This window comes from Panicum virgatum, chromosome 8K (genome assembly GCF_016808335.1).
Source record: "Panicum virgatum strain AP13 chromosome 8K, P.virgatum_v5, whole genome shotgun sequence".
NCBI lineage: Eukaryota > Viridiplantae > Streptophyta > Magnoliopsida > Poales > Poaceae > Panicum > Panicum virgatum.
Genome location: NC_053143.1, coordinates 680,545 through 700,016, shown reverse-complemented (window position 1 = coordinate 700,016; position 19,472 = coordinate 680,545). Strand labels below are relative to the sequence as shown.

Below are 19,472 nucleotides of genomic sequence, written 5' to 3'. Positions count from 1 at the left end.
TAACTTAATATTTCGACTAGTGCATATGCACGTATATTGGAAAAACTATATATACGTAAGTACAGTAGGTATATGTGTGAGAAACTTCTTTAAATGTCATTTGACTAAAAACAGATAATGTATTATAAATCACATACTAGTTGGATAGGTACCTATCGTTCATGACTAGCCCAATTCTAAGGTGGACGGATTCATCTATGTGTCACAATACCATAGAAGAAGTCACGACTAGGACAACTTTTTTTTACAAGAATAAAACTAAGAAAACTCAAGTGCAGGCACACCAACTATTCTTTCTTATAAAGAAATTCAAATGCACACGTCAAATTGGGTAAAACAATTTCTTGCACAAGAATAAAACTAAGAAATTCATGCTGTGTGTGTGTGTGTGTGTTCGAGTTTGGACTTGGCCATATGTATGGTACTGGTACATATTGACTATTGGCTAGTACAAATAAGTTATTTGGCCATATGTATGGTACATATTGACTATTGACTAGTACAAATAAGTTATTTGGCCATATGTATGGTACCCAATAGTATTTCTGGATAGCTAATTAATTACGATGGCATGCCACTCTAATTCATTTCTCCGTCCAAGTTATTTACGCAGAATTACATTCTAATTTATTTTATCAATTTTTTGGTCGACCTAATAACTCCAAATATATATAACTTGCAAGTTGCAACGCTAGTGACAAGTGACTCAACATGCGTGTAGGGTGATGCTAAATTGGCACGAAACTGCAAGCGGACGGCCGGGTCCATGCATACGTATAGAGGAAAAATGGCTCTCTTGATGGCGACTCGTACTCTACCCCACATGAATAAGTCCACAAAGTACAAATGATTTCTCTGACATGAAATTAACTAGTAATGAAACAGAAAAAAAAACTCTCATCAGAAGAGAAAAGAAAATAAAGGAAGGAAGGAAGGTTCCATGCATCATCGAGTTGGGCAATCATCGATCAGCAGCCAAGCGCCCAAGCAAGATGGCTTAGTAGGGCATGGCATGTGCAACTAGACCTGGCATGGCTCTCGGTGGCCACAAACGACGGACGGGCGGACGGCCTGCCGGACAGACAGGCTTCAAGTCCAGTCCACCAAATTGTACTTGAATATTGGTTCTGCATCCTGCAGTTGCTTCAAGCCTTTCTTTACAGGGAACAGGTACTCCGCCTCCCTATGCTATGATTCCCAATAAGCATTGGCTGTAGCTGTTGCCTCCTGCCCTGATCCCGGACATCGATCGGCTGCTCGCTTGCTTGCTCTGTCCTCAGTGTTTCTTTGCTGCTTGCTCGGAGTTTGACTTGTGTGAGTCCATCCTTGTGTGCCTGTTCTAACTCTGATGACTCTTAAGTCCAATCTATCTTCCGAGTGTGGTGTGGATTCTTTACTTGAACATACAGCCGCACTTCCAAGATCCTCCCCTACTTCTCTGTCTCGTTCTCACAAGTTCCACATCTGCTATCCCTTTTTCATCCTAGGAATTGACCAAGCACGCCCTTAGCTTTATGATACGTACGTATCTTGCAGGGGAGGGGACGGACAAATCACAAATGGAGATTATTCCATCATGGCAACTCGATTCGTTTCTTGAGGTGCTACGCAATCCAATCCAATCCAACGGCCCCTTCCACAGCTACCACAAAAGATGGATGTGGTGAGCTTTCCGACATCTAGCTAGCTTTGCTTGCTTGCTTGCACAAGTCCGTCCGTCCGTCCGTCAGTCAGTCAGTCAATCCCCACTCTTCACAGGTAAATATTCGATTCGATTCGAATCTATGGTGGTGGTGGTGGCGCCCCTCTTTTACTTGGTTCCCTTGTTTTACTCTCCTTTTAACATCCTGCACGCAGTAGACTAGAGAGAAGAGATCAGAGCTCTGATCTTGGACTTGGCCACAGAAATGGAGAAGATCAAAGCTGCGGCCTATTTGCTATTCTTCTCCTTGCTTGTGTCTCACACACTTGGCTCATGTGCTTCCATCAATCAACAAGGTGTGCCACAACAACATTCATACCTTCATGGTGGTTGCTAGCTTCAAATGGATTCCTCTCTAAACATTTCTATTGCTATTATATTATTTCAGGGAAAACTCTTTTCAGATCTGGAGCAGATACACCAGCTGGATCTTCCTCAAACCGGGGACTGAGTTGCTCAGACGAAGGCAAGGCGGTGACCTTGTAAGTCATGTTTTTGTTCCATCATCAGTTTTCTTCTCATAATCCCAGTTCTTAGTACATTCAGAATTCATTTTTTTAGTAACTAGTTACCGTTGACAATAGGACTATTCCTATTAGTACAGCCGGTAAAATAAAAGGCTAAAAATTGCTGTTGATGATAGGATTCAAGGAATTAATTCTTATTTAAGGGAAAACAGCATCAGAAAAACTCTATATTAACCGAGAGAAAAGGAGAACAATCTACGCCTAATTTTTTGACCAATACATGGAGAACCAGGTAACTAGCAACAGGAGCTTTTGCCTCAAGGAATGAAGTCCTTCTCCTGTAGGAAAATAACGCCTTTAAAACTGCTATGAATAAATATTTAGATAAGAAACATTAAATCCCTTTGATTACAACGTGGCCAAGTTTATTTGTTTAGCTCATGTCCATCCATGATGTTGAACAGAAAAGGTAGGAGTGTCATCCAGAGACGGCTCCTACATCAATGGGATCACCAAGTTGCAGAATCACCCAAGTCTAATGGAAATGGATCTGAAAGAAGGACGATACCCCACTGGGCCATCCACACATTAGCCATCAGTGGAGCAGTTCTCTTTGTGGTTGCATCTGCAACCGCCATGTATCTACTCTTTTCTCGTCGAAAGAAGGATAATACTGTCATGCCTTGGTCTACTGGGCTCAGTGGACCGCTCAGGAAAGCCTTCGTGGCAGGTTATGGGAAGAGCACATTGCATCAAAATTTCCTATAATTTGAGTTTTCAGGATAGAAAATACTACCAACTTTTTTTCCTAGACATAACCTAAGTTGTTAAATTTTCTGTACCTTGTGGACAGGTGTTCCTTCTCTTGGAAGGACAGAGCTTCAGACAGCATGTGAGAACTTCATCAATGTGATCGGCTCTTCATCCGAATGCATAGTGTATAAAGGAACTCTGTCAAGTGGAGTTGAAATAGCGGTAGTCTCCACTTCAGTTGACTCTGCCAAAGATTGGTCAGATAGCTCTGAGGAGCAATTTAAGAACAAGGTAACATGCAATGGGCAGAACTAGCTAGAATGTTACTCGTCCAATGTATGCTTATACTACTGCTATATATCAGCTTAGCGATCGCTCTTGTTTCAGATCTCTATGTTGTCCAAAGTGAACCATAAGAACTTGGTGAACCTACTTGGTTACTGCACATGCGACGAGCCATTCACAAGAATGATGGTCTTCGAGTATGCTCCGTGTGGTTCCCTCTTTGAGCACTTGCATAGTGAGTGATCCATCTCCATCTCTGTATCTTACGCTTGCAAAAAAAAAAATAACGTTTTTACTTTTTGCTGAATAGCAGACAAAAGCAATGGTGATAACAGACATGCAAGTTGACTAGAATGATTGATTGTTCGCTGAATAATTTGTTACCATGTTTTGTAGTTCGAGAAGCAGAAGATTTGGACTGGCCTACACGGCTGCGCATCATCATGGGAGTAGCATACTGCTTGGAGCACATGAGCCAGCTGGACCCACCTGTGATGCCAGCAGCCCTGAGCTCCTCATCCATCTACCTCACCGAGGACTGCGCGGCCAAGATCTCGGACATGGAGTTGTGGAAAGTTGCAGCGCTAGGAGATGAAGAGAGCATCGTGTACAGGTTTGGCATCCTGCTGCTGGAGGTGATCTCCGGTCGGCTGCCCTTGTCCGAGGATCACGGCCTGCTCGTGCTGTGGGCGTCCAGCTACCTGGACGGCAAAAGGCCGCTGAATGGCATGGCTGATCCGATGCTGAGGTCGTCCGTGCGTGACAAGGATCTGGCGGTGCTGTGTGACGTTGTGAGGCTGTGCATCCACTCTGACAAGGACAAGAGACCGGCCATGGCTGAGGTTGCCAGGCTCATGAGAGGCGCCACCGCCGTGTCGCCGGAGCAGGCGACCCCGAGAGACAACCCGCTATGGTGGGCCGAGCTTGAGATTGCCTCCACCACGGTGGAGTCCGGGTGAAATTCACAACCAAACGGGCACGACATGCATGATAACTAGTACTATACTGAATTGCCTCTTTGCTTTCGTTCTTTGTGTCATCAATCAGTTCCTTTTGCTGTATACTATGTAGTATAACTTTAGCTGCTGATCACGGTGATTCTGCAAATTTGTACAAGTGGAGAACAAGAAATGGCATTTGTTGTTCCATACATGGTTTCTCTGCATCTATCAGATATCTATTGCTATCAAGTTTGCAGGTGTACCATGCAAACCAAGTAAAATATATCACAAATTAAATCTCATCTAAGCTGAGATTCCTTCTTTTCCCCGTCACAGATACTTTCACCATTTGCAAGTCTTGTTTTGGGCCTTTGTTCTGCAGCAAACGTTACCCGGTGTTTGGAAAGGCGTTGGTTGATCCATTTCATTCATTCGTCAGAAAGCATTAAGCAAGTCCCAGCTCTACACTCCCATAGTGAGGAATGTTGAGTACTCTATCCTGCTTGTGATGAGTGAATTGTCAACCGTGCGGTGTGATCCTGCGCTTGGTCTTTGGATTGCAGGTACACGGGCGTCGAGTGTCGACGGGGAGCTGCCGTGGAGGTGCTGTGGCCGATGGACCGTGCGGTGGACGGCGGCGAAGGGCAGCCGGGACCGGAGCTCGGACCGGGCGGCAGCTGTGGCGTCCACTCCTGGATCGAGGGCGCAAGCAGCGACGGAAGGCGGATTTCTTGGTTTGCGCCACAAAACCAAGGAGGCGGACGGCGGTTGAAGACGCCAAGTCGTGGAGGCACGGGTGTCGGTCTCGGGACTGACGGAGGCGACGGGCGCCGACGGCGTCTAGGGCCTCACTGCGGGCGAGGAGGTGACGGGCGTCGGGCGGCGTCTAGGGCTGTCAGAAGGCCGAGGCGGGAACGGCGTCTAGGGCCACGGCGTGGAGGCGGGAATCTTCCCGCGCGTGAGGTTTTGGCGGTTTTCTCAAAACCGGCCATGTACCCGGGTTTCGCGGACCCTCCAAAACCGCGGACTGGATCTTCATCAAGACGGCGGCATCGCGGAGAAGACTTCGTTTCGAAGAAAGAATCTCGGCCGTCGGATGAGATCGTGTACAGGGGGTGCTGCAGGCCAACCGGTCTGACCGGTCCCTGGCACCGGTCTAACCAACCGGTCTGACCGGTTGTGACATCCCAGCCTTAAGTGGGCCAGTGGGCCGAGTTGAACAGTGCTGGGCGGGATAATCCCATACTGGAATCGGAGGAAGGAGCAGACCAGCTTAAATAGGCGGTCGCGGGAAGCTAATTAATTCCGGATCAATCCTTTTTGCGCGAAGCGAGGACGAAAGCGCAAGAGGATTAATTAGTAGGTATGGTTTACTCAACTTGAAGAGTAGATCTTAGCCGTTATCCCGGGCCGGGTCGTTACACCGGTCCAGCGTACCGGTCTGACCGGTCCCGCGGGTATAAATACCCCTTCACTTGTGTTAGGTTAACAACGGCTTTTGTAATCTGTTCGTGGACTCTCTGTTTCTCCAGGCCGCCGCCCCTGCGTCTCCCTCCCTCTGTTCCTCTCGTTTGAGTTGATTTTGTCCATGGATTATTGAAACCTTGTAAGGGATTTGATTGGGAAAGAAGGCCCTATCCTCCTCGTGCCCTCTGGGCTTTTGATTTGATTCAATCCCCTGGTTTTGTGCCTTGTGCAATGGATTTTCGATTTTGTTTTTGGCACACTTGATTGAGAGGAGGCTACGAGTTCTTTGCTGTGATTCCCGTGCTCCCAACTCTGATCTAAACTCTCTGGAATCACTGGCATATTCGAATTCGAGTTCTTGAGTGTTTGAGAAAACCCCAATTCCTTTTTATCTCCCCCATAATTCTCACGATTCGTTGATCTTTGGGACGAGATCTTTTGGGGATATGTTCACGGGGTAGGGGCGAAGCAATCCCCCAAGTTTCATCGATTTTCGTGGTCGTTTGATCGAGATTTCCCGTTTGAATCCAAGTTTTCGGGGTTTTCTGGGTGCCACCGGTCAGACCGGTAGGCACGACCGGTCAGACCGGTCCAGCGCACCGGTCAGACCGGTATAGCGCACCGGTCAGACCGGTCCAGGCAGACCAGTTCTGCAGTTTTTCGGTTTTGCTTCCGATTTGCTTCGTAGGTTCGTTCGCTCGTTCGAGACCTTTTGTGTTGGTTTAGCTTTTCAATAGCTACACCAAAACTTGGTCAGAACGCTTGAGGGTTTGGGAGATTTTGGGATATAGGCCGACGATTTGAATTTCGAAGAAATTTTGATCGGCTCCCATTCACCCCCCCTCTGGTCGCCGGCTTCGGTCCCACAATTGGTATCAGAGCTTGGTTGAGGTTTTCAGTACCTTAACCGGTTCGAAAACCACTCGGCGACCATGGGGAGTCTTGGTAAGATCCCAGTGTTTTCCGGCGAGGACTATGCCTACTGGAAGGTTCGCATGAGAGCCTTCTTGCAGAGCATGGGAGCCGAGGTCTGGGAGATTACCAAGAACCAGCTTTATGAGGTGCTGGCTGTTCGGACCACGCCTCTTCAGGTGACCCAGCACGAGGCTAACGCCAAGGCTGTCAATGCCTTGTTCGCTGGCGTTTCTCGTGCGGAGTTCTCACGCGTCCAGAGTTTTCAGGAAGCCCACAAGATTTGGACGTGCCTTGAGAACTACCACGAGGGTACACCTCAGGTGAAGGCCAGATTATTCGAGACTCACCGGCGTGAGTACGAGAACTTCACACAGGAGCCGGGTGAGAGCATTGACCTGATGTTCAGTCGTTTTCAGTCGATTGTGAACAAGGTCAATGCGAACAGATCTGCTGATGCCCTTGAGTACACAGAGCACGAGAAGGCCCTCAAGTTGCTTTACGCACTTGATCGCTCTGTGTGGGATCTCAAGGTGAACACGATCATTGAGTCTGCAGGCTATGAGACTCTGACCGTGAACGAGCTTTTCAGCAAGCTCAAGGCCACGGAGGTGGATAACCAGACACGAGCCAAGCTCAATGGTGCCCCTCCTTCCAAGAGCGTCGCTCTTGTGACTGGCCCAGGTGGATCGAGCTCTAACTCTAACTCTGCTCTTGGCTATTCTCTTGCCTCTTTGCCTTCTGTTTCAGATGAGCAGCTGGAGACGCTGGGCGACGACGACTTGTGCCTCCTCATCAGCAAGTTCCAGCGCGTCTACCACAACAGGCAGAGGAAGAAGAACCCCGGGTGCTACAACTGCGGCGATCTAAACCACTTCATCGCCGATTGCCCCAAGAAGTCCGGCGGTGGCCAGAACAACTCCTTCGACTACTACCGCCACCGTGACCGCGACGAGGGAGGCTCCAACAAGGAGCGTTGACGCCACAAGCACCGCAGTCGTGACCGGGGAGGACGCTTCGACAAGGAGTCGCTCAAGAAGCGCTTCCAGTACAAGGCCAAGAAGCGGGAGAAGGCCTTCCTGGCGCAGCTCAGCGATCTCGACAAGAGCTCCGACACCGACCGCTCTTCTTCACCGACCTCCGACGACGACGACAAGAAGAAGAAGAAGCGGGACAAGGAAGCCACCGGCTTCATCGGCCTTTGCTTGGCGGCCGGTCGGCGCAAGAGCTTCTGCACCATGGCGGGCGAAGCCGAGGGTGCTCGTGCGTCTTCGGGTGGACATGCTACACCGACGCACTCCGGCTCTTCTCCTGGATCCGAGAGCGATTCAGAGGTAAACTCCACGATCGACTTGCTTGATACAGAGGTTAGAGAGTTGTACGCCGCTCTCGACAACCAGAAGAGGCTACTTAAGGAAGCAGCTAGAGAGCGTAGAAAGCTTAGGGTTGAGCTGGCTTGTGCTAGGGAGAAGTCTAGTGAGGATGAGTGCGCTGGCTGCATATCTCACATGAATGATCTTGTTGCTCTCCGTGCCAAGCATGATGAGAACGTCGCGGACTTAGATGCTGCTAAGATTTCGCTTGCTGACGTGTCTCATGAGCTCGCTAAGGCCAAGCATGAACTAGAACTGGTTAAGGATGCTCCTATTGTTAGCGATGTGCTTGAATGCGAGGAGTGTCCTATCTTTAAGTCTGATCTAACTTCATTGCAGTCTAAGTTTGCTACTGTTGTGTGCGAGCTAGAGGAGATGAAGTCTAGGCCAGTTTTGCTTGGTGCTTGTAACCTTTGTCCCACGCTTAGGTTGGAGCTTGAGGAGAAGACCGCTTTGATCAAGTCTTTTGGAAAGACTAAGGTCATAGAGTCTAGCCCACCTATTGACTGCTCTGTTTGCCCTGGTTTGATTTCTGATTTGGATAATCTTGCGGTAGAGAAAGCCAACTTGGAGAATGAGAATACCTATCTTAGGGCGATTCTGAGTTGGGTCTCTAGCAGTGAGCCGCAGTTGGGCATGATGATCAAGCAGTTCAAGTGTGGTGATGGGTTTGGGGTCGGTTACACGTACACGAAGTCAGACTTTGACAGGTTGTACGGTAAGATTGGCAAGGCTGCTGGAAACACTGCTAGCACGAGCACGCAGCCTTCGCTTGTTAACCCCACGGATGGTGTGCTTAAAGAACCACCGAAAGCACCTCCGTATTAGCAGGTTTGGGTTCCAAAGCCCAATGAGCTGAGGAACTCCCTCGACACGCTCCCTGCTGCCACAGCCCAGGTTGCCCAGAAGAAGAGGGCTGCTCCTCCCCGTCCGCAGGCTATGCCTCCACCTCCCAAGCGTGAGGTGAGGTACCACTGCGAGTTCTGTGACAGGGAAGGTCACCTGGAGGAGTTTTGCTTCAGGAGGAAGCGGGCTGTGAGGAGAGAGCAGGAGAGACGGAACGCGGACATGTACTCTGCTCGGGTGCATGGTCCTTCTCGGCGTGGTGATAGGCGAGATGCTAGGGCACGCCGTGTAGGTGGAGGTCAGGGAGACGGTGGTGGTTACCGTGCTCCAGCGGGTGGTCGCTTTGCCGGCCGTGCTCCTGGTCGTTTTCAGTACGGCTGTGGACCACGAGACCGAGGCTTTGGAGGAGGTTTTGAGGCTCCACGCTTTCCTCGCGGTGGTGTTCGTCAGTCACGCGGTAGACGGGACGAGGGATACGCTTTGTCTGGTTTTGCTAACCCTTCTGTAGAGCAAATGGCTCGACACTGGTTTGCTTCTCACTTTGCTAACCCCAGTGTTGAGACATTTGCTCACCCTTTGTCTCACTACTGATGTGCATGTCGGAGGCTTGGAGAACAGGTGGATCATGGACTCCGGTTGTTCGCGCCACATGACCGGAAATGACAAATGGTTCTCCAGCCTCACCCCGATGCACTCAAAGGAGTACATTGTGTTCGGGGATAATGGAAGAGGAAAGGTATGTGGACTTGGCGCTGTTCGGGTTTCTGATCGCTTTACCCTGAGAGAAGTTGCTTTGGTTTCGAATCTTGGTTTTAATTTGCTCTCTGTTTCGCAACTTCTTGATGAGGGGTTTGAGGTTCGCTTCAAGGAGGGCTGTTCGCGTGTTTTGGATTCCAGGGGAGATTTGGTTTGCCGGATTACACCTCGCGATCGAGTTTTCTTGGTTGACTTCTCTGGAACTCCTTTTGGCCCTTCTCATTGCTTGATGGCTGGTCCTTCTTTTGATTTGTGGAAGTGGCATAGGAGACTAGGACATTTGAGCTTCGATTTGTTGTCGAGATTGAGCTCACTTGGCCTGATCCGAGGATTGCCCAAACTAAAGTTTGAGAAGAACCTTGTTTGCCATCCGTGTCGCCATGGGAAAATGATTGCCGCTTCTCATCCGCCTGTTAATCAGGTGATGACTTCTCACCCTGGAGAGTTGCTACACATGGACACTGTTGGTCCTTCCAGGGTGATGTCTATTGGTGGGAAGTGGTACGTGCTTGTGATTGTGGACGACTTCTCTCGCTATTCTTGGGTCTTTTTCATGAGAACCAAGGATGAGGCTTTCGAGTTTGTTCGAGACTTGATCTTGAGATTGAAAAACGAGCTACCCCAGGCCATGCGAGCAATCCGCTCTGACAATGGCACAGAATTCAAAAATGCCTGTTTTGATGTCTTTTGCAGTGATCAAGGTCTTGAACACCAGTATTCTTCTCCCTACACTCCACAGCAGAATGGAGTTGTAGAGCGGAAGAATCGGACGCTGGTTGAGATGGCGAGGACGATGCTCGATGAGCATAGGACTCCTCGCAAATACTGGGCTGAGGCGGTTAACACCGCTTGTTACGTGTCCAACCGCATTTTCTTGCGTGCTTTCATGCACAGGACTTCTTATGAGTTGCGGTTTGGACGCCAGCCCCGTGTTGACCATCTCAGAGTTTTCGGTTGCCGGTGCTTTGTGCTGAAAGATGGAAATCTTGATAAGTTTGAGTCTCGCTCGTCTGACGGTGTTTTTCTCGGTTATGCTTCTCACTCTAGAGCGTACCGTGTGCTGATTATTGATACTAACATCGTCAGAGAGACTTGTGAAGTCACTTTCGACGAGACTGCACCGTGCAATTCTTCTGTCTTTGAAGTTGCAGGAGATGATGAGCTCGGCACCTCCATCTTTGAAGATGAGGAGGAAGAAGCTGCAGATGGCGAGGCTGAGGCTACCACACGTGCTGTGGACCCAGCTATCTCTGCTACGAGCTCGGACGATGAAGACGGCCCCGATCCGACTACGTCTACTTCACGGGGGTTGTTCGAGGAGGTGACTCAGGCTAGACCAGCTGATTCTGAGGAGACACCAGCCTTGGTTGAGGAGGAGGCGACTTCGACACAGGAAGCACCGCGACACATTCAGCGTCGCCATCCACCTCAACAGATGCTAGGTGATCTCAACGAGCGAGTCACCAGGTCCAAGGTAACGAGTATCGCTGGCTTTGCTCATTCAGCGTTTGTTGCCTCTTTTGAGCTCAAAGATATTGGACATGCTCTTTCTGATTCTAATTGGGTCAATGCCATGTATGAGGAACTTGAAAATTTTGAAAGAAACCAAGTTTGGGTTTTGGTCGAGCCTCCAGCTGCTTGTAATCCCATCGGAACGAAGTGTGTTTTCAAAAACAAGCAGGGTGAGGATGGTTTGGTTGTTTGAAACAAGGCTCGTCTTGTTGCCTAGGGGTTTTGCCAAAAAGAGGGTATTGATTTTGAGGAAACCTTTGCTCCTGTTGCTCGTTTGGAGGCTATTCGAATCTTTCTTGCATTTGCTGCTTCCAAGGGTTTTAAGGTTTTCCAAATGGATGTTAAATCTGCCTTCTTGAATGGTTTTATCGAAGAAGAGGTTTATGTGAAGCAACCCCCTGGTTTTGAAAATCCCAAGTTTCCAAACCGTGTTTATAAACTTCAGAAAGCTCTTTACGGTTTGAAACAGGCAGGTGGTGAAACGCATCTTCAGGTATCTGAAATTCACCCCTGAGTTTGGTCTTTGGTATTCTGCGGATTCTTCTCTGGTTTTGGTGGGCTTTTCTGATGCCGATTTCGGTGGGTGTCGGTTGGATCGCAAGTCGACATCCGGCACTTGTCAATTTCTCGGTACATCTTTGGTGTCATGGTCCTCTCGCAAGCAGGCTAGCGTAGCGCTTTCTTCTACAGAAGCTGAGTATGTTGCCGCTGCTAGCTGCTGCTCCCAGATACTTTGGATGAAACAAACCTTGCAGGATTATGGCTTGAGTTTCGGTAGGGTTCCCATCTTTGTAGACAACATGTCAGCCATTAGCATTGCAAAGAACCCTGTCCTACACTCCAGAACCAAGCACATAGACATCCGATTCCATTTCCTGCGAGACAACCATGAGAGAGGACACATAGACTTGATCCATGTCCCTTCAGAGAGGCAAACTGCAGATATCCTCACCAAACCGCTAGAGCAGGACACCTTTACTCGCTTGCGAGGGGAGCTTGGGGTGTGTTACCCCTTTTGATCGCTGACTTTTGGTCTGGTTAGCTTGGTAGGTCTTTGTTTTGCTTCTCTTTGTTTTTCTAGGTTTGGTAGTTGCATTGTACATATGCATTGTACATGTATACATCTTGCATTGTCTCACTTGCACTAGCATTCTTGAATACATTGCTATGATCTTCTAGTGCCTGCTAGTGTGAGTTGATAAACTTGATCATGTATAGTTTGCTCCACTGTGTATATGACATCATCTGAGTTAAGCTATTTTGATTTGAAAATCTAAAAACATGATCACCCTGTCTTGGCTACTAGCATGTTAGGGCGTGTTGATGTGCTTTGCTATCTTATTTAAGCTAGTGTGGCTTTTCGTTCAGCAATTCATACTTGAAATGATCTAAATCTGATAAAATTGCTTGAACTATTCTTGAAATGGATTGAAAAGATCTAGGTGGGATTGCTTGTCGCACTGATCGAGCTTTCGGGACGGCTCACTTTGCACTTGTGAGAACCCGGGCAAGGCTGTGCATGACTGAAACGAGTGCTTTAAGCTTCTGATTGTCTTTTGGCATAGGCTTGGCCTCGTTGCTAAGTGAAGCATGACAAGCTTTCAACCCCTGGCATTAAGAATTGATTGAGATAAAGTTGATTGAAAAAGGAATGTTGGCAACTTGTTTTGGCTGTTTTGGCTCACCTGTATGAGTTTGAGTAGCACTGCTTTCCATTTCCTACTTGCTAGTACTAGATCATGGGTGATGCTTTTATTTCTCCTAAACTGAACTTGCCTAACTCTAGACTGATTTGATATACCCTGTTGAGCTAGTTGCAGGTCCTGTTTATGGATGCACACATGCTTGTGACTAGATGTTGCTCATATCCTTGTATCCCTGAATGCTTTCACTTACACCTCCTGCATTTCATTCATGGCATAGCATCTGTTCAGGGGGAGTTTTTGCTTCAGGGGGAGCGTTAGGTCTTTTAAGGCTTGATGTGTGCATGTGCCAACAAGGGGAAGAATTTTGAGAGAAGTGATCGAACAAGGGGGAGACTTGTTTGATTTTTGAAAAACTTGTTGTGCACAGGGCTTTGAGAGTGCATTATTTTGGGAGAGTTACACTTGTGAGAGGGAAAAACTTTGCTTGGGGAGTTTCTGCCTTGGTTTTGGCTCCTGGTTTCCTCGTTTTCCCTCTGCTTCTTGCATGACTGCGTTGAGCGTTACCTCTGTCTTTGAGGAGTCATATTTTGGCTTTTGATCGATTGCGTCGAGCCGTTGCCCTTGTCTTAGGGGATCGATCTCTGCTTGAGTAAGTGACTATTTCTGCCTTTCTGAGCTTTTTGTCACTTGCTTGAGTTCTTCACTTCTGCTTCTTTTTATCACTTCTCTTGGTTCGTTTGTGGTGTGTTGACAACGCACTCATCAAGGGGGAGATTGAGGAATGTTGAGTACTCTATCCTGCTTGTGATGAGTGAATTGTCAACCGTGCAGTGTGATCGTGCGCTTGGTCTTTGGATTGCAGGTACACGGGCGTCGAGTGTCGACGGGGAGCTGCCGTGGAGGTGCTGTGGCCGATGGACCGTGCGGTGGACGGCGGTGAAGGGCAGCCACGACCGGAGCTCGGACAGGGCGGCAGCTGTGGCGTCCACTCCTGGATCGAGGGCGCAAGCGGCGACGGAAGGCGGGTTTCTTGGTTTGCGCCACAAAACCAAGGAGGCGGACGGCGGTTGAAGACGCCAAGTCGTGGAGGCACGGGCGTCGGTCTCGGGACTGACGGAGGCGACGGGCGTCGACGGCGTCTAGGGCTGTCAGAAGGCCGAGGCGGAAACGGCATCTAGGGCCACGGCGTGGAGGCGGGAATCTTCCCGCGCGTGAGGTTTTGGCGGTTTTCTCAAAACCGGCCATCTACCCGGGTTTCGCGGACCCTCCAAAACCGCGGACTGGATCTTCATCAAGACGGCGGCATCGCGGAGAAGACTTCGTTTCGAAGAAAGAACCTCGGCCGTCGGATGAGATCGTGTACAGGGGGTGCTGCAGGCCAACCGGTCTGACCGGTCCCTGGCACCGATCTGACCGGTCTAACCAACCGGTCTGACCGGTCCAGCGTACCGGTCTGACCGGTCCCGCGGGTATAAATACCCCTTCACTTGTGTTAGGTTAACAGCGGCTTTTGTAATCTGTTCGTGGACTCTCTGTTTCTCCAGGCCGCCGCCCCTGCGTCTCCCTCCCTCTGTTCCTCTCGTTTGAGTTGATTTTGTCCATGGATTATTGAAACCTTGTAAGGGATTTGATTGGGAAAGGAGGCCCTATCCTCCTCGTGCCATCTGGGCTTTTGATTTGATTCAATCCCCTAGTTTTGTGCCTTGTGCAATGGATTTTCGATTTTGTTTTTGTCACACTTGATTGAGAGGAGGCTACGAGTTCTTTGCTGTGATTCCCGTGCTCCCAACTCTGATCTAAACTCTCTGGAATTACTGGCGTATTCGAATTCGAGTTCTTGAGTGTTTGAGAAAACCCCAATTCCTTTTTATCTCCCCCATAATTCTCACGATTCGTTGATCTTTGGGACGAGATCTTTTGGGGATATGTTCACGTTGTAGGGGCGAAGCAATCCCCCAAGTTTCATCGATTTTCGTGGTCGTTTGATCGAGATTTCCCATTTGAATCCAAGTTTTCGGGGTTTTCTGGGTGCCACCGGTCAGACCGGTAGGCACGACCGGTCAGACCGGTCCAGCGCACCGGTCAGACCGGTATAGCGCACCGGTCAGACTGGTCCAGGCAGATCAGTTCTGCAGTTTTTCGGTTTTGCTTCCGATTTGCTTCGTAGGTTCGTTCGCTCGTTCGAGGCCTTTTGTGTTGGTTTAGCTTTTCAATAGCTACACCAAAATTTGGTCAGAACGCTTGAGGGTTTGGGAGATTTTGGAATATAGACCGACGATTTGAATTTCGAAGAAATTTTGATCGGCTCCATTCACCCCCTCTGGTCGCCGGCTTCGGTCCCACACATAGTCCAATGGCCACCGCATCCAACACCACCCACTCGCCTCCTTCCATCATCCCCCACCAACAGGACGAGGACGACGACGACCTCGATGACGAAGCCGACGACGAGCCCTCCGCGTCCCCGTCCGAGGAGGCGCGCCACGAGGCCGTGCTCCGGCGGCTCACCGCGGATGAGGTCCGGATCCGGGTGTACCAGGTCACGATCCGGGGCTGCGCCCGCACGCGCCGCGCCGCGGTCGAGGCCGCGGTGGGCCCGGACCTCGCGCGCGCCGCCACCGTGCGAGACCTCGTGCGCGCCGCCGCCGCGGCCGGCGACCGCCTCCGGCGCCTCGGCGCCTTCGATACTGTCTCCATCACGCTCGACGCGGCTCCGTCAGGGATCCCCGGCAGCGCCGTCGTCGTACTTGTTGACGTCGCAGAGGCCCGCGGCCGCGCTGCCGCTGGATTCGGCGTCTTCGCCAACACCCAGGTGCGCATCCAGCAAAAAAGTGTCTTGGATGATTGGAAGAGCTACTAGGACAATTGAGTAGTACTACCTGTTTACATTAGTTTGACTTGTTTCGGAAAAAGATGGAACATGTACTTCTTGCATTTAGTTGGGGGTGGATCGGGCTATCTTCAGGTGCATTGTGCACTGCTCTGGTTCTGGAGCAAATCAATTAGTCCCCTGCATTTTCTAGTACAGAATTGCAGTGTTTCTAATATTCTGCATTAGAAGACTTTTGCATCTTCTGTTATAACCCTCTATGCCAAACTCATACGTGGTCCACAAAATAGCTTGAACGAAAATCATGCCAGGATATGTCTCATGGATTCTCCATCTCTTAGCATAATCAATCTGCAGAACCTTCTCTGTAGGTGTAGGATGCCATGATGGCTGATAATTTAGTATCACTATATCAGATGGATGACCCCAATTGGTTCCCAAATTCACTTTCTCAACTCCCACCATTTTTTTTTTGCCATGTAAACATTTTTGCAGACTCGATCGTGTTCACTTGAAGGTTCACTGAAGTTGAAGAACCTATTTGGATACTGTGAGACCTGGGATGCAGCAGGTGCTCTTGAATTAGATAAGACAACAGAACTAAGTGCTGGAGTGGAAATGCCTAGAATCGGAGCGATACCAACTCCGCTGGTGGCTAGAATATCATTTCTGTCCGAGGACTGGTTGAAGTCCTCACTCAAAGAACACCTGATGGGCGTTTCTGTTGGCTTGCTCTCCACCATGAGCCACAACCTTTCTTACAATTTGACATGGCGAAAATTAACTGATCCAGCACGCATGTCATCCAATTCTGTACAAGAACAGTTAGGACATAGCCTTTTGTCCTCTGTTAAGTATGCATACACGGTTGACCAAAGGGACTCGAGCATAAGGCCTACACGTGGATATGCTTTTCTCTCGTCTTCTCAAGTAGGAGGTCTTGCACCAGGGAGCAGATATTCACGGTTTCTTAGACAGGTATATCTTGACTTCCTTTGCCTTGACTGAAAACTAGAGTTTACACACTACACTTTTTAATTGAATCCTGAACCGCCCTTATTATTGCCTTTTTCTTCAATAATCTGTATTGTATTTGTACCTCCGTCTTTGCCAACTTCATGACCATTACAAACAATGCAAACTATGATCAGTCTGCATTTCTCCCTTTAGATACACATTTTGTTGTCTGACCGCGGGCCAAGGTCCAAAAACTTCCAAATTTCTATGCTCTGTTAAAGCACCCAAATGGTAGATACCTTTTGTCCAGCCCTTTCTCATTGCACAAAAAACATCTAGTTCAAATTTCAATGAGAATGATTTCATCACATCTATTTCCTAGAATCTAATGCACTGTACATCAGTACTTTTCTTTATTAATAACTGAACTGATTTGAGATGAAACATATTCATTCTTTTCATGGTTCACTGTTAGGAATTTGATCTTCGAGTGGCTTTGCCTCTGGGTGTGCTTAATGGTGCTCTCAATGCCGGAGTTGCAGCAGGAGTCATCCATCCATTGGAAAGGGGTTCCACGGGATCTGTGTCACCACTTTCAGAAAGGTTTTACTTGGGAGGTAACAGGTCCCTTGTATGCCGCTTGGGTGGACCATCATCACTCTTAGGATTCAAAACAAGAGGACTAGGAGCAAGGGAGTTCAGGGTCTGTAACCCCAACAATTCTGAAAATGGTAGTTCCAGTTGTCCTGAGCTAATTGGTCTTGGTGGTGACATAGCAGTGGCAGCATTTGCGGACCTCTCCTTTGATATACCTCTGAAGCCACTCAGGGATCTAGGAATTCATGGCCATGCATTTGTCTGTGCTGGAAATCTTGGTAAATTAACTGAGTGTGATTTACGGAAATTTCCCCTTACCGACTTCCTACAAACGTTCAGGAGTTCTGCCGGATTTGGTGTAGTCCTGCCAACCAGATTGTTTCGCATAGAGGTTTGCCCTTGACATTCTACAGCTGCACCACTGAAGTTATGAATGAAGTACGTTATTTTGTTTTCACTTGCTCTAAACAAGTGTTTCTCCTCTTGTCCAGGTAAATTACTGCCACATCCTGAAACAATTTGACCATGACAAGGGAAAGACAGGCATACAGTTTAACTTTGCTTCACCCTAATTTCATTGGCAAGAAGTTCACATCAAGATGAATAGTTGTACCTCTAAAGTTGCTCAACGATCTAGGAGTTCAGCCATGCTTTTTGTTGCTGGAAATATTGATAACAAACTGAGTATGATCTTTGGAAATTTCGGAGTTTTGCAGGATTTGGTGTAGTTGTGCTAACCAAATTGTTACACATAGAGGTTTTCCCTTGTCCTCCTCCAGAGAGTCGCTGAAGTTACCACAGGCACTGGAAGTGAGAAATTGTTTGTACTGTGTTCTGGATTTAATGTTCTGACTTGTAAAGCACAAAAAGCAAAAAGCAAAATCAAAAGAGGTAGGGAGCTTTAGGTTTCAATGCTGATGTGAATGTTGTGGACAAGAATTGATGAAATTGGGTTGTATACAAATTAAAGATCTGTGTTGCCAAGCTAAAGATAGCAAAGCAGTTTAGGTTGTGAGTATGTCTGGGAGTGCCCGAGTTGGGTATTGCATGGGCACGCTCAACCATTGTCATCATAATGAACCCTTGTCACATACATACATACATACATTTGTTATTGTTGGACAAGAGATCAGATCTGTCGTTTTCATTCATTAATAATATATTCTGGAACATTTGTGTTGCTGATTTCAAACTGAAATTGTGATATTTGTATATGCTGGAGGCTGGATTAATTGGAATGGGTGGTGGACAATATAATGTTGTGACACCATAGTCCATCTATCATCCAGGCAGAAGAGAAAGAGAGCAGCACCGTACCTTCCCATTTTTTCAGCAGGAGATGATGGGGACATTTTATTTCTATCCAGGTTAGTTGTATGTACAGACCGAGTGGCATTTTTTCAGCAGCCACCAAGCTTTGACGAATCCAATTAGTTTGCTGGACAAACGGATTAGTGATTGAGTGAATGTATGTATCAACGCGCTGACAAAGATGTTTCTTGCACTATATTGTTCCCCGATCACGTGTCCAGCCACAATTATATTCAATTTGGATTAGTGATTCAATTGAAGCAGCTTATACATGCATAAGACTAATTCAAAACTTACTACACGATAGTCACGCATGTCACTTTAATTGTACTGCGCATCAGTAGTGTGTGTGATGGATGATTATTTGATCATTAACTCAACACATTCAATTCATACATAAGAATTTTGGAAATATATAGAAACAAGAGTCAAAAGAGGAATTAATTGATTGTGTACAAGACGTACCGAAAAGATAAAGTGGCATGAGATTATTAATTTACATGCATCGTTCAACCAAATTTTAGTTAAGGTGTCGTCCCGTGTGCCATAAGTGCTAGTCACTGTACATTTATCCATATGACTATGATTGACGATCTACTAGTGACATCTTTCAAGTACGTACTGTTACGTTGTCTGGCCAATGCATATATCTTTATCTATCCACAATAACTGACAAGGCATTGTGAAATTTTTGTTTGAATCAAAGTTAGCAAAATCTCCTTGCACTACCCCAAACCGGAATTACCTTGACGGCTCAAATAGAGCCGCCAAGGAATATAATATTTTCTTGGCGGTCTTACTAAACAGCCAAGAAAGACAGCCTAATTAACCCACACTAGCCTATTAACCCGTGCTCTATCACGGACTAATTAGAATTAATATAAAAATAAAGCTATAGCTAATAATTATAATTATTTATCTCATGTCATCTTTCATCTATTAAATATTTTAACACATACTCTAAAATACATATATATCATTATCTAGTTGCAATAGATTTCATTTTGCATCACACCTCCATGTGTATTTGATATATATTTAAAGAAAAAGTCCATTTGACCCCCCTGAAGTTACGTGCGAGTTTGAAAAATCCCCCTCAACTCAAAAACCAGAAATG

At 47.7% G+C, this 19,472-nt stretch overlaps 2 protein-coding genes across 6 annotated transcripts; both read left to right on the top strand.

Annotated features, from left to right (window-relative positions):
* Positions 1–983: 983 nt before the first annotated feature.
* LOC120643378 (protein MALE DISCOVERER 2-like) lies at positions 984–4,374 on the top strand. 5 transcript variants are annotated; one of them, XM_039919735.1, is made up of 8 exons: positions 985–1,170; positions 1,537–1,758; positions 1,861–1,998; positions 2,091–2,184; positions 2,634–2,899; positions 3,023–3,213; positions 3,310–3,442; positions 3,604–4,374. In XM_039919735.1, exons 3-8 carry the CDS (start codon positions 1,908–1,910, stop codon positions 4,164–4,166), a joined length of 1,338 nt encoding a protein of 445 aa, XP_039775669.1. In that variant the 5' UTR covers positions 985–1,170; positions 1,537–1,758; positions 1,861–1,907; the 3' UTR covers positions 4,167–4,374. The 5 variants fall into 5 exon arrangements, with proteins under 5 accessions (XP_039775668.1, XP_039775669.1, XP_039775666.1 ...); XM_039919732.1 differs by having other exon boundaries at positions 1,858–1,998; XM_039919733.1 differs by having other exon boundaries at positions 985–1,314; positions 1,858–1,998.
* A 112-nt stretch (positions 4,375–4,486) lies between these two features.
* Positions 4,487–18,224, top strand: LOC120643377 (SAM50-like protein SPAC17C9.06). The gene is made up of 5 exons (XM_039919730.1): positions 4,487–4,620; positions 15,006–15,472; positions 15,986–16,468; positions 16,923–17,435; positions 17,536–18,224. Exons 2-5 carry the CDS (start codon positions 15,014–15,016, stop codon positions 17,614–17,616), a joined length of 1,536 nt encoding a protein of 511 aa, XP_039775664.1. The 5' UTR covers positions 4,487–4,620; positions 15,006–15,013; the 3' UTR covers positions 17,617–18,224.
* The last annotated feature ends 1,248 nt before the right edge of the window (positions 18,225–19,472 follow it).